The sequence below is a fragment of the Megalops cyprinoides genome, chromosome 4 (assembly GCF_013368585.1).
Source record: "Megalops cyprinoides isolate fMegCyp1 chromosome 4, fMegCyp1.pri, whole genome shotgun sequence".
NCBI classification, from domain to species: domain Eukaryota; kingdom Metazoa; phylum Chordata; class Actinopteri; order Elopiformes; family Megalopidae; genus Megalops; species Megalops cyprinoides.
Genome location: NC_050586.1, coordinates 38,994,601 through 39,010,053, shown reverse-complemented (window position 1 = coordinate 39,010,053; position 15,453 = coordinate 38,994,601). Strand labels below are relative to the sequence as shown.

Sequence of the window (15,453 nt, the reverse complement as noted above, 5' to 3'; positions counted from 1 at the left end):
ATATACATTTAGCTGTAAATGTGTCGAGGCGTTTACGTCTGCACATGCCCCTACATTTGTTTTTGACTTAAACAATAAAAGGATTGATGAGTTAAGTTTTTTGTGAAGCTGCATAGACTGTGTGACATAATGACAACATACCGCGATTACTAATAACAGGGTATTACAGTTGACAGTTGAACAATAAAGATCACTTTAAAACAGCTTGGAATGTAGACATATATTACCTCTTATATTAAAACATGATATTGTGAAACATTAACCGCCTATTCATGCATTTTGCATTCTCTGAAACCAGTTTCAGCTTGTTAGTCTGCTTAATACATACAAGATCACTTTTAATCACATTTCATATTCATAATAACAGTTTGGATCAATACACAATTTCATTAGCTCTATAGCTGTTTCCCATTCACCAACTGCTGGGGATGTAATACAGCCAAAAACATTTAGATCTTATTAAGATCAGATGGATTAAGACAGAGGTCATGTTAGGACTTCAATGGAGGGAAGGCTTTATCTAATTTTAAAGTGGTAGGCTATAAATTGACTTAAGACTGAAATGATGTAACTGAATTTTAAGGTCCAGCAGCACTGTAACAAAACTGCTGCCACTTAAAAGTTACAACGATGTCAAAGTAAAGGTCTCTGTAAGAATGTTATGGTATTGTACCGCAACGTTGTCCTGACATGGTGCAACATTCCAACAGCCAAACAGAAAACTGGCATCTTCAGTTTTACATTGTCATTGTCACAACTGCAGTGGCGTGCACAGCTTTGCTTGTAGTGTAGTTAGGATGTCAGTTAAAGCCAAGTGTATAGCTTTCTATGGATATGGTGCAAGTCTGCATTCAATATGTAAAGAAGCACAATGGACAGATGGAGTATATAAACATCTTCTTTAATTCTGATTGCCAAACATTTTTAAGGCAGGTATAAAAAACAACTGCATTTTAAATGTACATTTGACGTTAACGTGAAATAAACTTGATTACAGCATGAAATAAATAACTGACCAGGCAACAGCAGTGAGGTGTCTCCCTACATGCCAATACTTGTAAACATTTAAAGATTGCAGCACTATTCAAGTAGGACAATCACAGATGCTATGCAGGTGAACTGGGGTAAATTGTCAGACAATGCGGTCAAATAAAAAAGAATATACACAAGCGTGTTATACTCTGCCGTTAAACTATATACAGAATATACACCACAGTTCTATGGCACTGGATTAAAAAAACTCAGCGTGTATATTTACTCTCACAGAATACAATACAATAGAAGGGCGAATACAGTCAAGTGTATACAGATGCAATTTCAGTAATACAGAAGGAGCCACTTCATAGTTACTTGTACATAGTGTTACTTCTACTGCAGTCCCCTCCAAACATCTAGGGGATATTGCAATATTCAGTACATTCAGTAACACGAATACACAATGATACATGTCCATACATACAAAGTAATACGGCCATTTTGTGGCTGATGCTTTTACTGGCAACGCTCTCTTTCCTGCGAGCCACAGGTGAGATCTTTCCGAGCCTTTTCACCGTTACAAAATCAACAGCTAGCAGTAAATATATTCCACCGATATCGCATTACAACAGCATTAGAACTCTTATAAAATCTTCATTAATAAGAAATGAAACTGGCTTCTGCCTCCCATGGAGGCAATGGATAACACCATGGAATTGATGTCTGTGGATCCGCCCATCACCATGTGAACCTGTCACATGCTGTAGGTTCAAATCTTCCCATCATTCCCTGCAGAAACAGAATCCCTTAGACATGTCTGCCAATCATCTGTGTATTTAACAAGCAGAGATCAAACTGTGGATATACTGAGGTCTTCACACAGAAGCAATAGCTCATTGGCGAGACTGAGAATTTTTTTTACAAAAGGAGGTGAGCATTGACTGTTCACCTAAATGGTGCATTTGACATACCAGCTGCTGATGTCTGCGCTGACACCTGCTGGTTAGGGACCAGGGTCGCAGAAGTCAAACCTGGAGAGCAGGATCAAGCAGTCAGCTTACACAACAGTAAACACACGGCCCTCTTAACACACTGGTGCACACATTACATTATTACATCACATTCATTTAGCAGACGCTCTTCTCCAGAGCGACTTCCATCACAATAAATTATATTACATTGTTGTCTTACCCAGAGTGACCTACAAAGTACATCTTATAAAGTGATATGAAACGTTGTACAAACAGGACACCGGTAACCACTTATGAACAAGCGTCAGTGCCAAACATAATGCTGAGATCACAAGTGTGCGCCTAGAGACATATATTCCTGGGAACCATTTATGGTTGTTGTCTAGCCTGTAGCTCATCTGATATCTCTTTTGAAGATTTCAGGCTTTACATCAGCGTTCTTCCCACGACTTGTGATGTCTGTTTTCCTTGTGTTTACCTTGGTAGGGGTCATACTGCCCAGGTATGAGGGGGTAGCCCACGCCCAGGTGCGTGTGGTGATGGGTATGAAGGTGCCTGGCAAAGGGGCCATGTTCCCTCTCCCGCTCCGTCTCTCTGTCCCGTTCAGGGGATCCCCTCTCCCCGGGCTGCAGATAATAACAGGAGATCAAATTCAAGCACAGATCTGAACCACAGTTTTTAAGGTAGCACGGCTTTGCAACGTGAGTATTGTAATATGCCTAGACTGGCCAACACTGGATGGATGTTGTAAGATATGACTGTGCTTCAAAATTATATTTCCATATATATGAATTCAAATCTTCTGTATAAAACACTAATTTGGGTACATGTTTGGTGGCTATCATGAGTGGCTTCATTCATAGAACCCACAAATGTCCAAGCATGGACTGCCACGAAAGACCCTTCCAGTAGGTTTCTTACATGGTGAAAGTGAAATCCATTTTTAATGTTTGCAGGTGCATTCAGCATTAGAGTGCCGAATTAGACTGTTTCAAAACACTATTTTCAGGCAACGCAAACTGATTTGCATATAGTTTGGTAACAGCTGTAGGAAATGTGTTTCCTACAATTGGCAAATTTCCCAGCACACCTTTTAGAATAACGTTTGGTTTTTATGAAGTGTTTTAATTACACCTTGATTAACACATCAGTTAGGTAGAAACCAATGACACTAAAGTTGTGTCCTATGAGTGCTGCAATTAATATGGCCACATGGGTATACCCTCTTCTCTGATATTCTCTTCTGGGCTGACAAATTATAAACTGTCTCATTAACTTTGTACTACAGCTACATGAAAGTTAGCTCCACAGCTAGCTTCACAAAAGTATTGACCAAGTTACTGTGGAGATATTGCTTTTGCTGTCTGAATCTAGCAGAAATATGTAATCACACAATCTGTAAGACTCAATAATTCAGACTTGAGATCATCATGACAAAAGGGCTGACGTCTTTTTTGAATGAGTTGTATGAATTCCAACCGTCGCTTAGTATGCAGGCTTTGGGGTGCACAAGGTGACATTTCAGTGATTACATTTGGGGGTGTGGCTTCTGTCACAGGTGGGCGTTTCTCATTATGTCCGGATTTCAAAGGAATCAGACTTGTCCTTGTGTGCTGTTTTACACCTGTTTGTCTGCATGTGTCATGCTTAAATGCTGCTCTGGTGGTTATCAGGTGAAGAAATGCCAAATAAACCTTAGCTAAGCCCAATACTTGTCAGGTTCAAATTAATAAGTTTAACCAAGGTCACAAAACTGCACTTTAGCTTCGTTTTCACTGATCTTGACGGTGCTTCAGCTGTATAGTTTTTAACTGTGTTTGACTATAATCTAAACCCAGGAAAATTCAGTAGTCATTCAGCTATTCTAATAACAATTAAACATCTCACATATATAGATAAAACATTCTAACATGAATACATAAACAACTCATACCATTATGCACAAATAATTACCATTTGTCACGGTTTCCCCATCAACACGAGAGATACCGTCACATTTCCTTTATGTTATATAATATTTTCACAAGCATGGATTAAGAAACATTAAACATCAAGAAAAAATAGTCAATGTTCCAAGAAGAAACTACCAAAAGGTTTATTCATGAAATTGACTTCTCAGCTCAAGTGAACGTTCCACTCATGATCTAAACTCCAGGGTTACATTTTGAAACAGGAGTTTACAGTTTAATTATGAGGAGCACACAGGTTTCTCAGACCTCCCTCTGAGGACAAAATGCTTCTGAGATCAAACTCTGTGGAAAAATTGTAAGTGAATCTACAAGCAGGTCTACAGATGGGCAAAATTCATTTCATTCAGTGCACACACACCAACCACATTTTATGCAGGTGTGCATCTCAAGTTAGAATACAAAAATAAAAGCCTGCAAGCCTCAGGTAGCAAAAGTGCTGAAAAAATTGCTTATCTCCTCCGAGTCAGAATAAGGCCCCTAATAAACAATAAATTCAACTGCCATGAAGCAAAAGATTTTCCTGAAATGGATATTTTAACATAAATAAATGCTAGAAAATACATTCATTTCACTCAAATCCTGCAATGTCTCAATTGTCTTAAGGTGGCTTCTAGCCAAGTTGTTTTAACTTGTAGTAGTATGCACACTGTCCTTGTGTCTTTACTGTATATCATTCTGACAGAGTAAAGTAAATTGTTGTTTCAAAATACTTAAGAGCTTTTTTTAACACCCCGCTATTGACATTCCAAATCACTCTTAAAAAGGTTGCCAACAATATAAGCGCTGTATTTCAACACGCTTCCCGTGAACAGAGCAGCCTTATCAGTTCCATTGTCAGTTTATCAACTGCTAATTGAAAAGCATCTCTCCTGCAGGACTGCAGCTCACTGGGAACGTGGCTTGCCAGAACCCGTAAAAGGCAATAAATAATTTGGTGAATCACAGTTAGGGTTGGGGAGGGGGGGGCATAAGATGAAAGGTATACACTCACCGCTGGAGATTTACCATGGTATGGCAAATTGTGGTGCTGCAGCAGCTCCAGGGCAGTGGACTCGCAGGGGGGCTTGCTGCCGATGCCGCGACTGGTGTGGGCCACCTCTGACTCCTCCCTGCCCGCTGTCTTCCCGTACAGAGGGTAGTGGAAGCCTGACCAACACCATCACACCAGTTAGCGCTCTGCTGGGGTTACAGTCAGCACAGTCATCACAGACATCTCAAAATATGCTCCGGGCACATAAGTACCTCTAGGGAAAAATACATTCCATGGCAGTTCCAAAACAGTTTGACAATATTCCCTAAAAACTGCCCAAACTAAGTATATAAGGGCCATAAATTATGACTTGCCAAACATCAGCTGCTCTACAGCTTTGCAAGGGAGTACTGTATTTAGGCACATGCATACATTTGGCTGTGTTGGGTTAAGTCGGCTACAGCATGCTGTGCGGAAGGAAATGGTTACAAGTGAAGATGAGAGGTGCAGGGTGTTTAAGTAAAATGGATGACAGTTCTATTTTCAGGATATATGGGTTTCATTTCTTGATGGTCCATTTTGTCATTTTGGTTTCTGTTTCATGACAGGTTGGCAATTCATTATTTATAGCTAAGTATCAAAATACAAGTATGACTGTAGCTGTATGAATACGGAGGTTCTCATGGTCTTACCTGGGTAGTTGTGCACTAGGGCAGGAGACATCACCCTATAGGCAGTGTTGCTAGGGTCACACATCTGCAGGTAGGGGTAAGCATGCTGGTACTGGATGTAGGACTGGTGGGGATTCATGGGTGATGAGACAGCTACCCTGGCGTTTCGTGAGTCTCCTGATGTACCCCCAGCTGCCTCCTGTTCTTCCAGCTTATTACAGTCCTCTGTGCATCCGGCGTGGGCATCCTCCCGTTTAAGGTCTTCAGGCTCCGCCTCCATCTGAGTCAGAGACCCAGAGGGGACCTCCCTCCCTTTAGACTTGTCGGCACTTACCTCTTCAGCCATCTCCTGTGTTTGCTGCTCCATATATGTGGACTGATACTGGTGGTACCAAGACTGAGCTTCTGCCTCCTGAATTTGGAAAGAGAGGCCTTTTTAATCAGGCTTCAAACATCTAGCTTTGAACCTGAAGGGGTTAACTTTGGTGGTTACTGACTGAAGTGAAAAAACTCCAAACAGTAACAATTTTTTAAAATCTGCCTTGTTCTGTCTGATTTCTTAATCACTGTATACTATCAAAAATCAATTCGATAGCTGTTTTTTTGTGAAGATCATATTTAGATTTCGATGCATAAAAAAGGGTTTTAAAATACCTCGAGGAAAAAGAGAAAAAGATTTTTTTTCCTCTTAAGTGAAAGTCTTTTTCTTCCTGAGTTTTAGAAATGTTTCCCTGTATTCCAAGGCTGTCAGTCCATAGAAAGCCACTATCATGCAGTGTAATGATGGTCTGATTTCTTTAGGATAGATCAGTTACATTTAGAAATGAAGAAAAGGGTTTTAATGCATTGTGGCGAAAATTACATTTCCAGACTCTATATCAAAATCTGAATTCTAACAAAGTACAAAGTGAGAAGATAAGCTGACCTGCTCCCCTTCAAAAGATCTCCTTGGAGCATCATTGTGGGGACTGCCAAGACTATATTACTCAGGAAGGTGATTCAACCTTAGCTGTCAGGTTTTGAGAAATAGACGGTCATTGCCTTTTAAAATGGCATGCAGCCTCTTGGTTAAGAACATCTTAAATGCCTTCCCATAGGGCTGTGTTACTGTAGGTGGACTTTGATGTTCTGACCCAACAAAACAGCATAAACTGTGTGTCTTTGCTATAAATGACAGCCTTTTTATTATATTTCTCTTGGAGTGATCCAGAGGAAGCTCATTTGTGGGGAAACTCAATAGACACAATGGTATTTCTTATTTCAATTATATTAATGTCCCAGAGTTTTGATAAGGGAGAATTGCCAATAATAACAATAATAATATATATGGCTCTGTATCCTTTTGACTGCCACAATGGTGGATTTGTGGCTTACAGTGTAGTTCAGCATATAAATTGTCCTGTTCAGTCACAGAAATACATACAATCGCTCTTTTTCAATGTCAATAATTATTTTACAACACTAACCCTGATTTGCAACACATATTTTAATAGAGCCCAGAATGCATTTGTAGTCACTGGGTTCGGTTGAGGTGGACAGAGTCTGGGAAGTGTGAACAAATAAGGGAAATAGAGCCAGCACATGTCAAAATTAGGACCTTCAATAATATACTGGGTTTTTCTTTCTATTAGAGGTAATTATTAGCTTTGCTTTTCAGCTGTCACTAGGCACCTAAAATACATATTGACATTCAACAGAAGGAGATTTCATATCCATTTTAAGCACCCAATGAAATAACAAGCACAAGAGGAGACTTACATGAGTAAATGGCAATTTGGGGTCCAGGGTTGTTTGTTTCGCTGGCTCTGTGACAGATTTAATTTCTGCAGGCTCCTTGATGAGTGGCTGGCTGTCGGCCTCACTGGCAGGGGTTGACTTTCCCTGCTGATGCTGAGAGGTTGGAGGCTGTGGTCTCCCTGCCTCCTCTGCACCAGCGACCCCGGGTTTGGCGCTCTTGACAGAGTCCGTAGCTTTGGACGCTACAGCCGATGACATTATCTTCTGTTTTGCATCCTCCTGTGATTGCTCTTTCTGCTCCCCCTCCCGATTCAACGGAGCTGCCTTCTGCTCGGTGAAATGCTGATTGTCATAATACTTCTCGTACGGCTGCCTGTATGAGTTGGACACCATTAGCAATTTCTGATCCATGTAAAGACCACGGGCGTACTGTCCGTAGTACAAAGACTGGGCAAGTGCAGTTTGCGTCTGATTCATAGCCAGCTGGAGCTGTGACTGTGAACTTGAATTCATGGCTTCTGCTTTTTTAGCGTCTAAAAAATCTGTCTTTTCTTTTTCCTCCGTTCCTTCCTTTGCCTCCTCCTTCTTGGGCTTGTCTTCATGGGAGGCGGCACTGTTTGGAAAAGCAGAGGTGTTGGGCTGCCCAGGGTGCATGTACCCTGGGAGATAGTATGGGTCATATCCATGGTAGTAAGGGGACTGGGACTCTTTCCCTGGCGCTGCTTGAGGAGGTGTGGCTGGAAAGGCCTTGACGCTGCTCTCCTTGCTGGAGCTTATTTCAGAAGTCAAGCCTGTCTTGGACCTTACTCCATCTGAGCGACTGTCCACCCCACCGTCGTCAGCTGCATCAGATATATCCGAGTACGCAGGGCTGTTTGTCTTGGTAGTGGTGCCATCTCCGTTCGCGAGAGCACCAGCATCAAGCCTGGAAGAGCTGCCAAGGGAAGGACTTGGAGCATTATCGGTAAAGGTGTACACCTTGTCCGCCTCGGCTCTGATGCTGGCCATGCGGCTCTCTTGAGATTCGGACAAGCCGTTTGCCACGTCCTGCTTGCTCAAGTGCTCCTTCAGCAGGCTCACAGGAAACTCCTTCCCCACGCCCTTGGCATCATCTGCCTTTAAGAGCTTGTTGTCCGTTTTGGGGCTTCTGGCCTCTTTGCAACCCCTGTCTTTCAACCTGCGTTTCTCCTTTCTCTTATTGTCCTTGCAAGCGATCAGGGATACGTTGACCAAACCAGGCTCTCCCACAATGCTCGACTTTGGCTTGATGGGCTTCAGAGGAGGGCTCTTGGTGGTAGCATGAGTGAGGGCTGCGATAGGTGCAGAACGCTGGGAGCTCGATCCCGTAGTGTTGGGGGTGAACGCCGCGGTAGGAATCGCTATCAGCTTAGGCGGAGGCGGGGCTGGAGCGATCGGCCTGGTGGTCTTGGCTTTGGATGAGCACTTGTCAGCTTTGCTGTTCGCTTTTTTGCTCTTGTCACACGCACCTTTTTTGTCAATCAGACCCTCGGCTTCCAGCTTTGGCATCTCTGCCAATGAGTTCCTGTCAGTCACAAGACAGTTTTCAAGCACCACAGTCATGTTGGAGATGATTGGGAGGTTACTTAGACCGTCCACGAGTCCTTTGGTCGCTGAATTCCTTCGTGTTTTAGAATTGATCCCGGAGCCGGCATCGTTATTGAGCAGCACTCTTCTGTTCTTTGGCACCCCTAATGTGCTCATCTTACACAGAGCGCTCGGTTTCTTCAAAGAACCGCAGTTGCTCTCTGTACAGTCCAAGCTTACGCTGCTGAGGGACTCCTCACAGTCTGAAAATCTGTCCTCGCTCTCCACTTCAAACTCCAGCTTGCGTTCAAGGTCCAAGTGGGCGTGTGTCTGGTGGTAACGAAGCCCATTGATATGCTTGTACTTCTTGTTGCAGTTGGGGTGGGGACAGTCTATCAAGGTTGGCGAAGAACACCCCTGGTCCAGGAACGTCGGATCTGACTTTCCCTGGGGCGTGGAAGGAGCACTCCTGGATTTCGCCCGGATTCGTTTTCCAGTTTTAGAATCCTCAGAGACGAGGCTGAGATCCAAATCGGCAGGTGGCTTGCTTTTACGTTTTCCTGACATCAGCGAGCTTGGCTTGATCTCCTCTACCGTGAAGAAAGGGGGCGTCTTGCAGCTGCTGATGAGGTTGAGGCTAGCCCGCCTGCCCTTGCTGTGAATTGCCCCTCCGCGGCTCTTGTGTGGCAGCCCCCGGACCTTCGAGAAGGCAGGTTCAACGCCGGGGACACTGGGGATAGCCAATCGCATCCGTTTCCCACGGCCCCGCCCACCTCGCATTTCAAAATCACTCGGAGATTCACAAAATCTTAAAAAAGAAGAAAGAAACTAGGCTTTTTATTTCAAATACGTACAAATTAAAGGCAATCATATCAGCAACAACATATAAAATAAAGATGCCTAATTGAAAAATTGAGCATTTCAAAGTATTCTTTGGATTGTACAATCTCACACAATTCTTTGCCCACTCTGTGTCTTTGACTTATCTCATTCTACACATCTGTCTATGTGTGCAATGTGCAGCAAGAAAACAAAGAAAAAGATATCAAAATAAATGAAAAATAAATGTTAAGAACATTCCGTGCTACAGCATTTGCTAATACTTAATGTAGGGATTTACATTTTATTCGTTTGAAATTTGAATATTCTATGATGCAGGAAGATTAATAATATCAATTAATTAAGTGTTACTTTTTATAAGGTTCTTCAACATATTGAAGAAAATGAATTAAATTTGATCATTTTTTTTTAAAGGGCTTGAATTGAGATCTAAGGAATATACTACTGATCTCCACATACAATATTCTAATCAACAGCAGTTGCATCCATAATTTCAGTATGCTAATGACCTTGTGAATAACACATGGTTTTGGATAGAGAATGCTCTATATTAAAAGAAAGAACAGATCTTCTCATTTCAAGTGAAAACAAAGATATTCAGAGAAACATAGCTGCAGATAAAGAAAGACACTTCAACGTGCATCCAAAGAAGGTTAAATACCGATATAGCTGATTATTACAGTGATTATTTATGGGGTAGCTTTCATACGTTTTAGTACACCAGAGCGCTCCCTCGTAACATCTATAACTGCAAAGCGACTGAGTGGAAATGAAAAGATGATGTTTTTCAAGGCATCCGTCCCTCTGATTAGTCACATGGCTTTAATCTTTATCATATTACACAAACATCCTATGCTCTAGCTCCTCTGCGCTGTGAAGAGAACTGGGAGTTGCATTTCCCAGGATTGATGACAGGCACTGATAACAGCCCTTGCATGTATACTTTGACAGCCTTCCTAAGAATGCAAATGAAACAGCGTGATATGTCCTCTGATAAAATGATTAACCTTGTCCCTTACCAAATTGCCCTGCACTTTCCAACCATATTCCTCTTCTGCGTATCAGTGGCATCTTTTTTTATATTAATTTATATTTAGCTCCTGAATACAACATACTGAATTGTAATAAAATTATACTGGCATTATAGCATTACTATAGCATGTTGGTGCAATGTCTGACAGTAATGTTTTTGAGAAAAAATGGCCTCTAACCTCAGCATTGAAATTAATTAAAAATCCAGATAATGTGAGTATTACCTGGGTGGTGCCCAGTCATGCCTGGTGCAGTCCAGCAGAGTCCCCACATAGGTCCTTTTTCTCCATGTTACATTCACCACAAGGACACCTAACAGCCAGACGGCAGGTGAATACAAAGAGAAACAAAGGTATCACTACACTGGGAGTGATTGTGATTTTTATTGCAAAACGCAGAAGGGAAGTAAAGGCTATGAGACCTTTGATGTGCAGTAGTCTGAGCCATGATAGCCCTTACCAGCGGAGACCCTTTATTGTATTCATTCTCTATGGCTTGAATAGATTTACAGATTTATAAATGACAAGAACTCAGGCATTCAGTGATTTGACAGAACAAACTGTTGGGAGAGTGCGTGCTCTTAAATCCTGGAACTGATGAGAGCCCTCTGCATCGGGTGAGATTTTTGCAACTGCGCTTCCTTCTCTCCTCTCCTGCCGTCTGCGCGTGAGACCTTTACGAGATTCTTCCTCCAGTGTGTAATCAAGATGGAGCAGCCAGCAGGAGACGAGCCTTCCCCACATTCTGCTGTAAAACAGTGACACTCACCTTCTCATTTGCTGTTATTTCATATAATTGCTTTTGTTGGCAGGCAGCCAGCTTATGCTGAGCCCTGGCGGGTGATGCCTACGCTTGGAGACCAACCAGAGCTTTCAACTGATCTCCACAGATGAACCCACCAATCAGTTTTCATCTCATTTGCATATACTTCCATCAAGCACACTTGTCAAAGCCCACATTCACAATAGCACAGAACCTCTCTGAAAGATTTGAATAGATGGTAGGAAATTTCATAAACCCACAGCTACGTTTGCTGGTTTCCCTGCAAAACTCCTGAGACTTTATGAGGGTTGACAAGCTATTTTCACAATGCACTGTATTTGCAATGCAGGGCAAATTTTTTATTTCTGCTAACACAACGAAAACATATTCTATAAATAATGCCTTTAACAATACTTTTGCACTTTCCTTGTGTTGCTGTTTTTCAATATCACCCTTAAACTACCAGAACAAACTGAATTCGCAAGAAAATATTATCTCTCAATTTTCACATGATTAAGTAAATTATCCTTCATACTTCATACAATCATAAGCATGTTACTTGCTTCTGTGTAGACAACCCAGACTGGTGACCAGAACTGATGGTTGAATCTATCATTATGAAAATAAATTTGCATTTGCAATATGAAAGGTAATTATATTAACAAAATATACAGATTACAAAAAATACTATTTGTTTGATATGCAACATGTAGCAAATACTGCTCTCGGGTATTATACAAATTAAGATGATAGAGCCTGAAAGGACTTGATAAAAGGCTGTTTCCTGATTTTGTCAAGTACTATTAATTCCCCCTGTACATTGCAACGTGCAAACACATCCTCATTCAGGGCTTACATTGTAACATTAGATATTTACAGGGCAGAGATTCAAATTGTACTGTACTGCTGTTTGGGCATCATTTTTTTGCTACTCAGTACAGTATTATCTGGTAAGCATTAGATGAAAATTGCCCTGTAATAGCAGAAAAAATATGTTTACTTAATCATCATCATTCAAAATTAAGGGTAAATCACAATACCGTAGGCCTGCATCCAACTCTAAGACATCTGCCAAATCCAAGCTGCCTGTCATCTTTGGCTTCATCGTCTTTTGCGATATGCTTTTTTGTTAATTGTATTACAATTTTAATGGTGGTGGGGGGATTTCTAAAGATAATTTACATCTTGATGAGCTTTGATTTGTTTAAACCAATTTTCTAGGCTCTATTCACATTCATGTTTTCTTTACTCTTTTGAAATGATACAGGTGTGAATTTAAATAAAAAAGCATGCATCCTGACAAGCATGTGACCACATCTTAATTCACAACAAAAAAACAACGTGGCAATGACCCCTTAAAGCAGTACAATATCAGACAGTTCAATTGCGAGAGAGAAATTTGATTTTTATCAGCTGAAAACCCCAAGTGTCTCTCACATTTATCAAATTAACCTTTTATCTCAGAGATGGGTGGAGCAATAAATCAAGCGTGCGTACAATTAATTCACCTTAAATTGCTGGGATTTCAAAGCAGGCATCCTTTCGCGAGGGCTCCCTCCACAATGAGATCAACACAGATTAAAACAAATTGCTTTGGGTTCAGAGGCACAAGCCTTCTCCCTGCCAAAGCTTCCATTGTCGCTCCCTTCTCAGGGAGAGACATGACTCCCTGTGACAGGATAGGTGAAAGCCATCATGGGATAAATATCTGGAGGGACGCGTAAATCCGCTGTTCGGTGCAGTGGAGAACGGAACGGAAAGTACACTTGTTGTCAGTAAAGTGATGCCACATACATTTTTTAACATACATTTCCATAATGCTGATATGGATTGTCGAAAGAGGAGGTCAACTGCAGAAAATATGTATGAAATCAAAACAACAGCCATCATCGCTCGAAAAAACCAACCTGCCAATGCCAGGTCCTTAGGGCACATACCAAGCTGTTTGCTTGAAATGATTCACACCATATCATTCAACGCAAGCGGCCAACAGCGCCAGTTACATGGCAACATGCTGTAGGAGGTTATATATCCTTTGTTAGAAAAAAACTTATTATACCCTTACGGTTGACAGCAACACAAATGCTGATGATGAGTCTGTCATCACTTGAGCTGAAATCAGGAGGAAAATCAGGATAAGGAGTTTGGGCCTCCCCCAGGCATCTCTGCTCATCAAACACCAAGCCAAAAAACTCTCCATCACATTACATCCCATTGTAATACGTGACGAAGGTGCCCTGACATCTATATTCATTTCTCATAAATGCAAATGTAACCTTCCCTCTGAGTATGCTGACAGCTTCAAACATCAGACATCAAATCCCTTCCTTCTCCTAGATGTCCTCTGCTGAGAGGCTAACTCCATGTAAGTAAACCTGGGGCAGCTGTTTTACTTCTAAATGTCTGCCTGCTATAGTATGGCCACTTATGAAGGAGCTATGCTGATAATTAACAGAAACGTATCACTCTGTTCTCACGTGTAAGTGTGAGAATATATGGATTATAATGTATGGAAATAATGTGCATGGATTTTGGATACTGATTGAACTATATGGATTTTGGATACTGATTGGATGTGTTTGGCATCAGTTTTATTATGTGATCACCCATGACTGACTGTGGTATGGCTGAGTGAATATTGCATAAGCCCTGCATCACCACATCAATCAGAGGGGTGACTGGGGGGGGTAGGTGATGAGGAGATTTAATTTGCTGAATGACAAGCTAGGTAGAAATCAAGGAAGAAAAACACAGACTGGAACCAATACCAAGAGAAGAATGCCTTCACGCCATTGGTATGTTGGAAGCTAGACAAAGTCAGCTGCTCTCGCACTGCTCCCCGTCTGGAGTGCTCACAGCCAGCGATTGCTAACCTGGCAAGAGGTTACCGCCAAAAACAGCCTGTCAGTGACAGGCCACGATCTGGGAGACCACGAATCAGACTGGCTTGCCAAGATTGAAACACACCGAGGTCATGCTCCAGCCTACTGGTCGTTCTTGTGCAGGCGGTATCAGAAATGCCAGAACAACCAAGTCCTATTCAACATAATGCCTTTAAATCAGGCTGCCTTCAGTCACAGAAAATGGAGTCTGTAGCAACTAGATACTCCTGCCAAGACTATCACACCTGGGATCTCCAATTGATTGGTCTCTTGAACACAACGGGTAATTTGCGGTTCTGTATGTTAGTCCTACACCCACTGATGTCAGTCACAATGGTCTAGATTTAATCTGAATGTATATTATGTATTTTTCCATCTGAAACACATCTACTAGAGTCCTGCAGCATACAACAGTACTAACCCAATCAATTACTGCCTCAGCACTGCACTATTATATCCCTATCAGCGATACAGCTCTATATATATATACAGCTCTAACAGAAGGGTAGACTGTTAAGGGTAGTCTGCTAATATATGCTCTGTGTCTAAATTCCAGTATCCACAGGACACTCAGCATTTACAAATATCACATATTAGTCCCTGTTATTTTAAACATTATGACAGACTGTTTCTATGACAGGAGACACATAAAGAGCTGGGTTCCGCAGCGGTGGCGGATGCCTGTTAATATGCATTCATCAGCAGTTGGGCCTCAGTCAAGGATGTTAAGAAGGTGCTCTGCAATTAGCATTCGCTCAATCAATATGCACTCAGTGTCTCTCCTGCCCTCAATCACTAGGTGATTCAGCCTCACTCCAGCTCCAAACGGCCAGTCTCCTGACACAGCTGCTCGTCAGGGAGTTCAAGTCCATATCGCCACAAAAAAACATCCTTTCAAAAAAGAGGCAAACATCAACATCGTGTAACATCAAAAGAAAGGCATTACATAAAAACCGGGGCTTGACACATTTGATGATAACATGTGGTCGAGAACTGCAAGCCAAAATTGCACGGCTGTAAAGATATGACACCACGATGGTGAATATGGAGTGTTTTGAGGTGTCTGTGTGACCACGCCCATTCACAAGTAATAGTGTT

At 41.8% G+C, this 15,453-nt stretch overlaps 1 protein-coding gene across 1 annotated transcript in view; it reads right to left on the bottom strand.

The window, feature by feature from the left end:
* Positions 1-934: 934 nt before the first annotated feature.
* The window catches only part of znf608 (zinc finger protein 608), a 31,318-nt gene continuing 16,799 nt past the window's right edge, over positions 935-15,453 (bottom strand). Inside the window, exons 3-9 of the mRNA XM_036526555.1 lie at positions 10,936-11,023; positions 7,316-9,647; positions 5,579-5,969; positions 4,908-5,062; positions 2,425-2,572; positions 1,947-2,006; positions 935-1,764 (exon numbers count right to left, since the gene is read on the bottom strand). Of these exons, the coding sequence (XP_036382448.1) occupies positions 1,745-1,764; positions 1,947-2,006; positions 2,425-2,572; positions 4,908-5,062; positions 5,579-5,969; positions 7,316-9,647; positions 10,936-11,023 (3,194 nt within the window). The 3' untranslated portion in view covers positions 935-1,744. The remainder of the gene's footprint in view (positions 1,765-1,946; positions 2,007-2,424; positions 2,573-4,907; positions 5,063-5,578; positions 5,970-7,315; positions 9,648-10,935; positions 11,024-15,453) is intronic.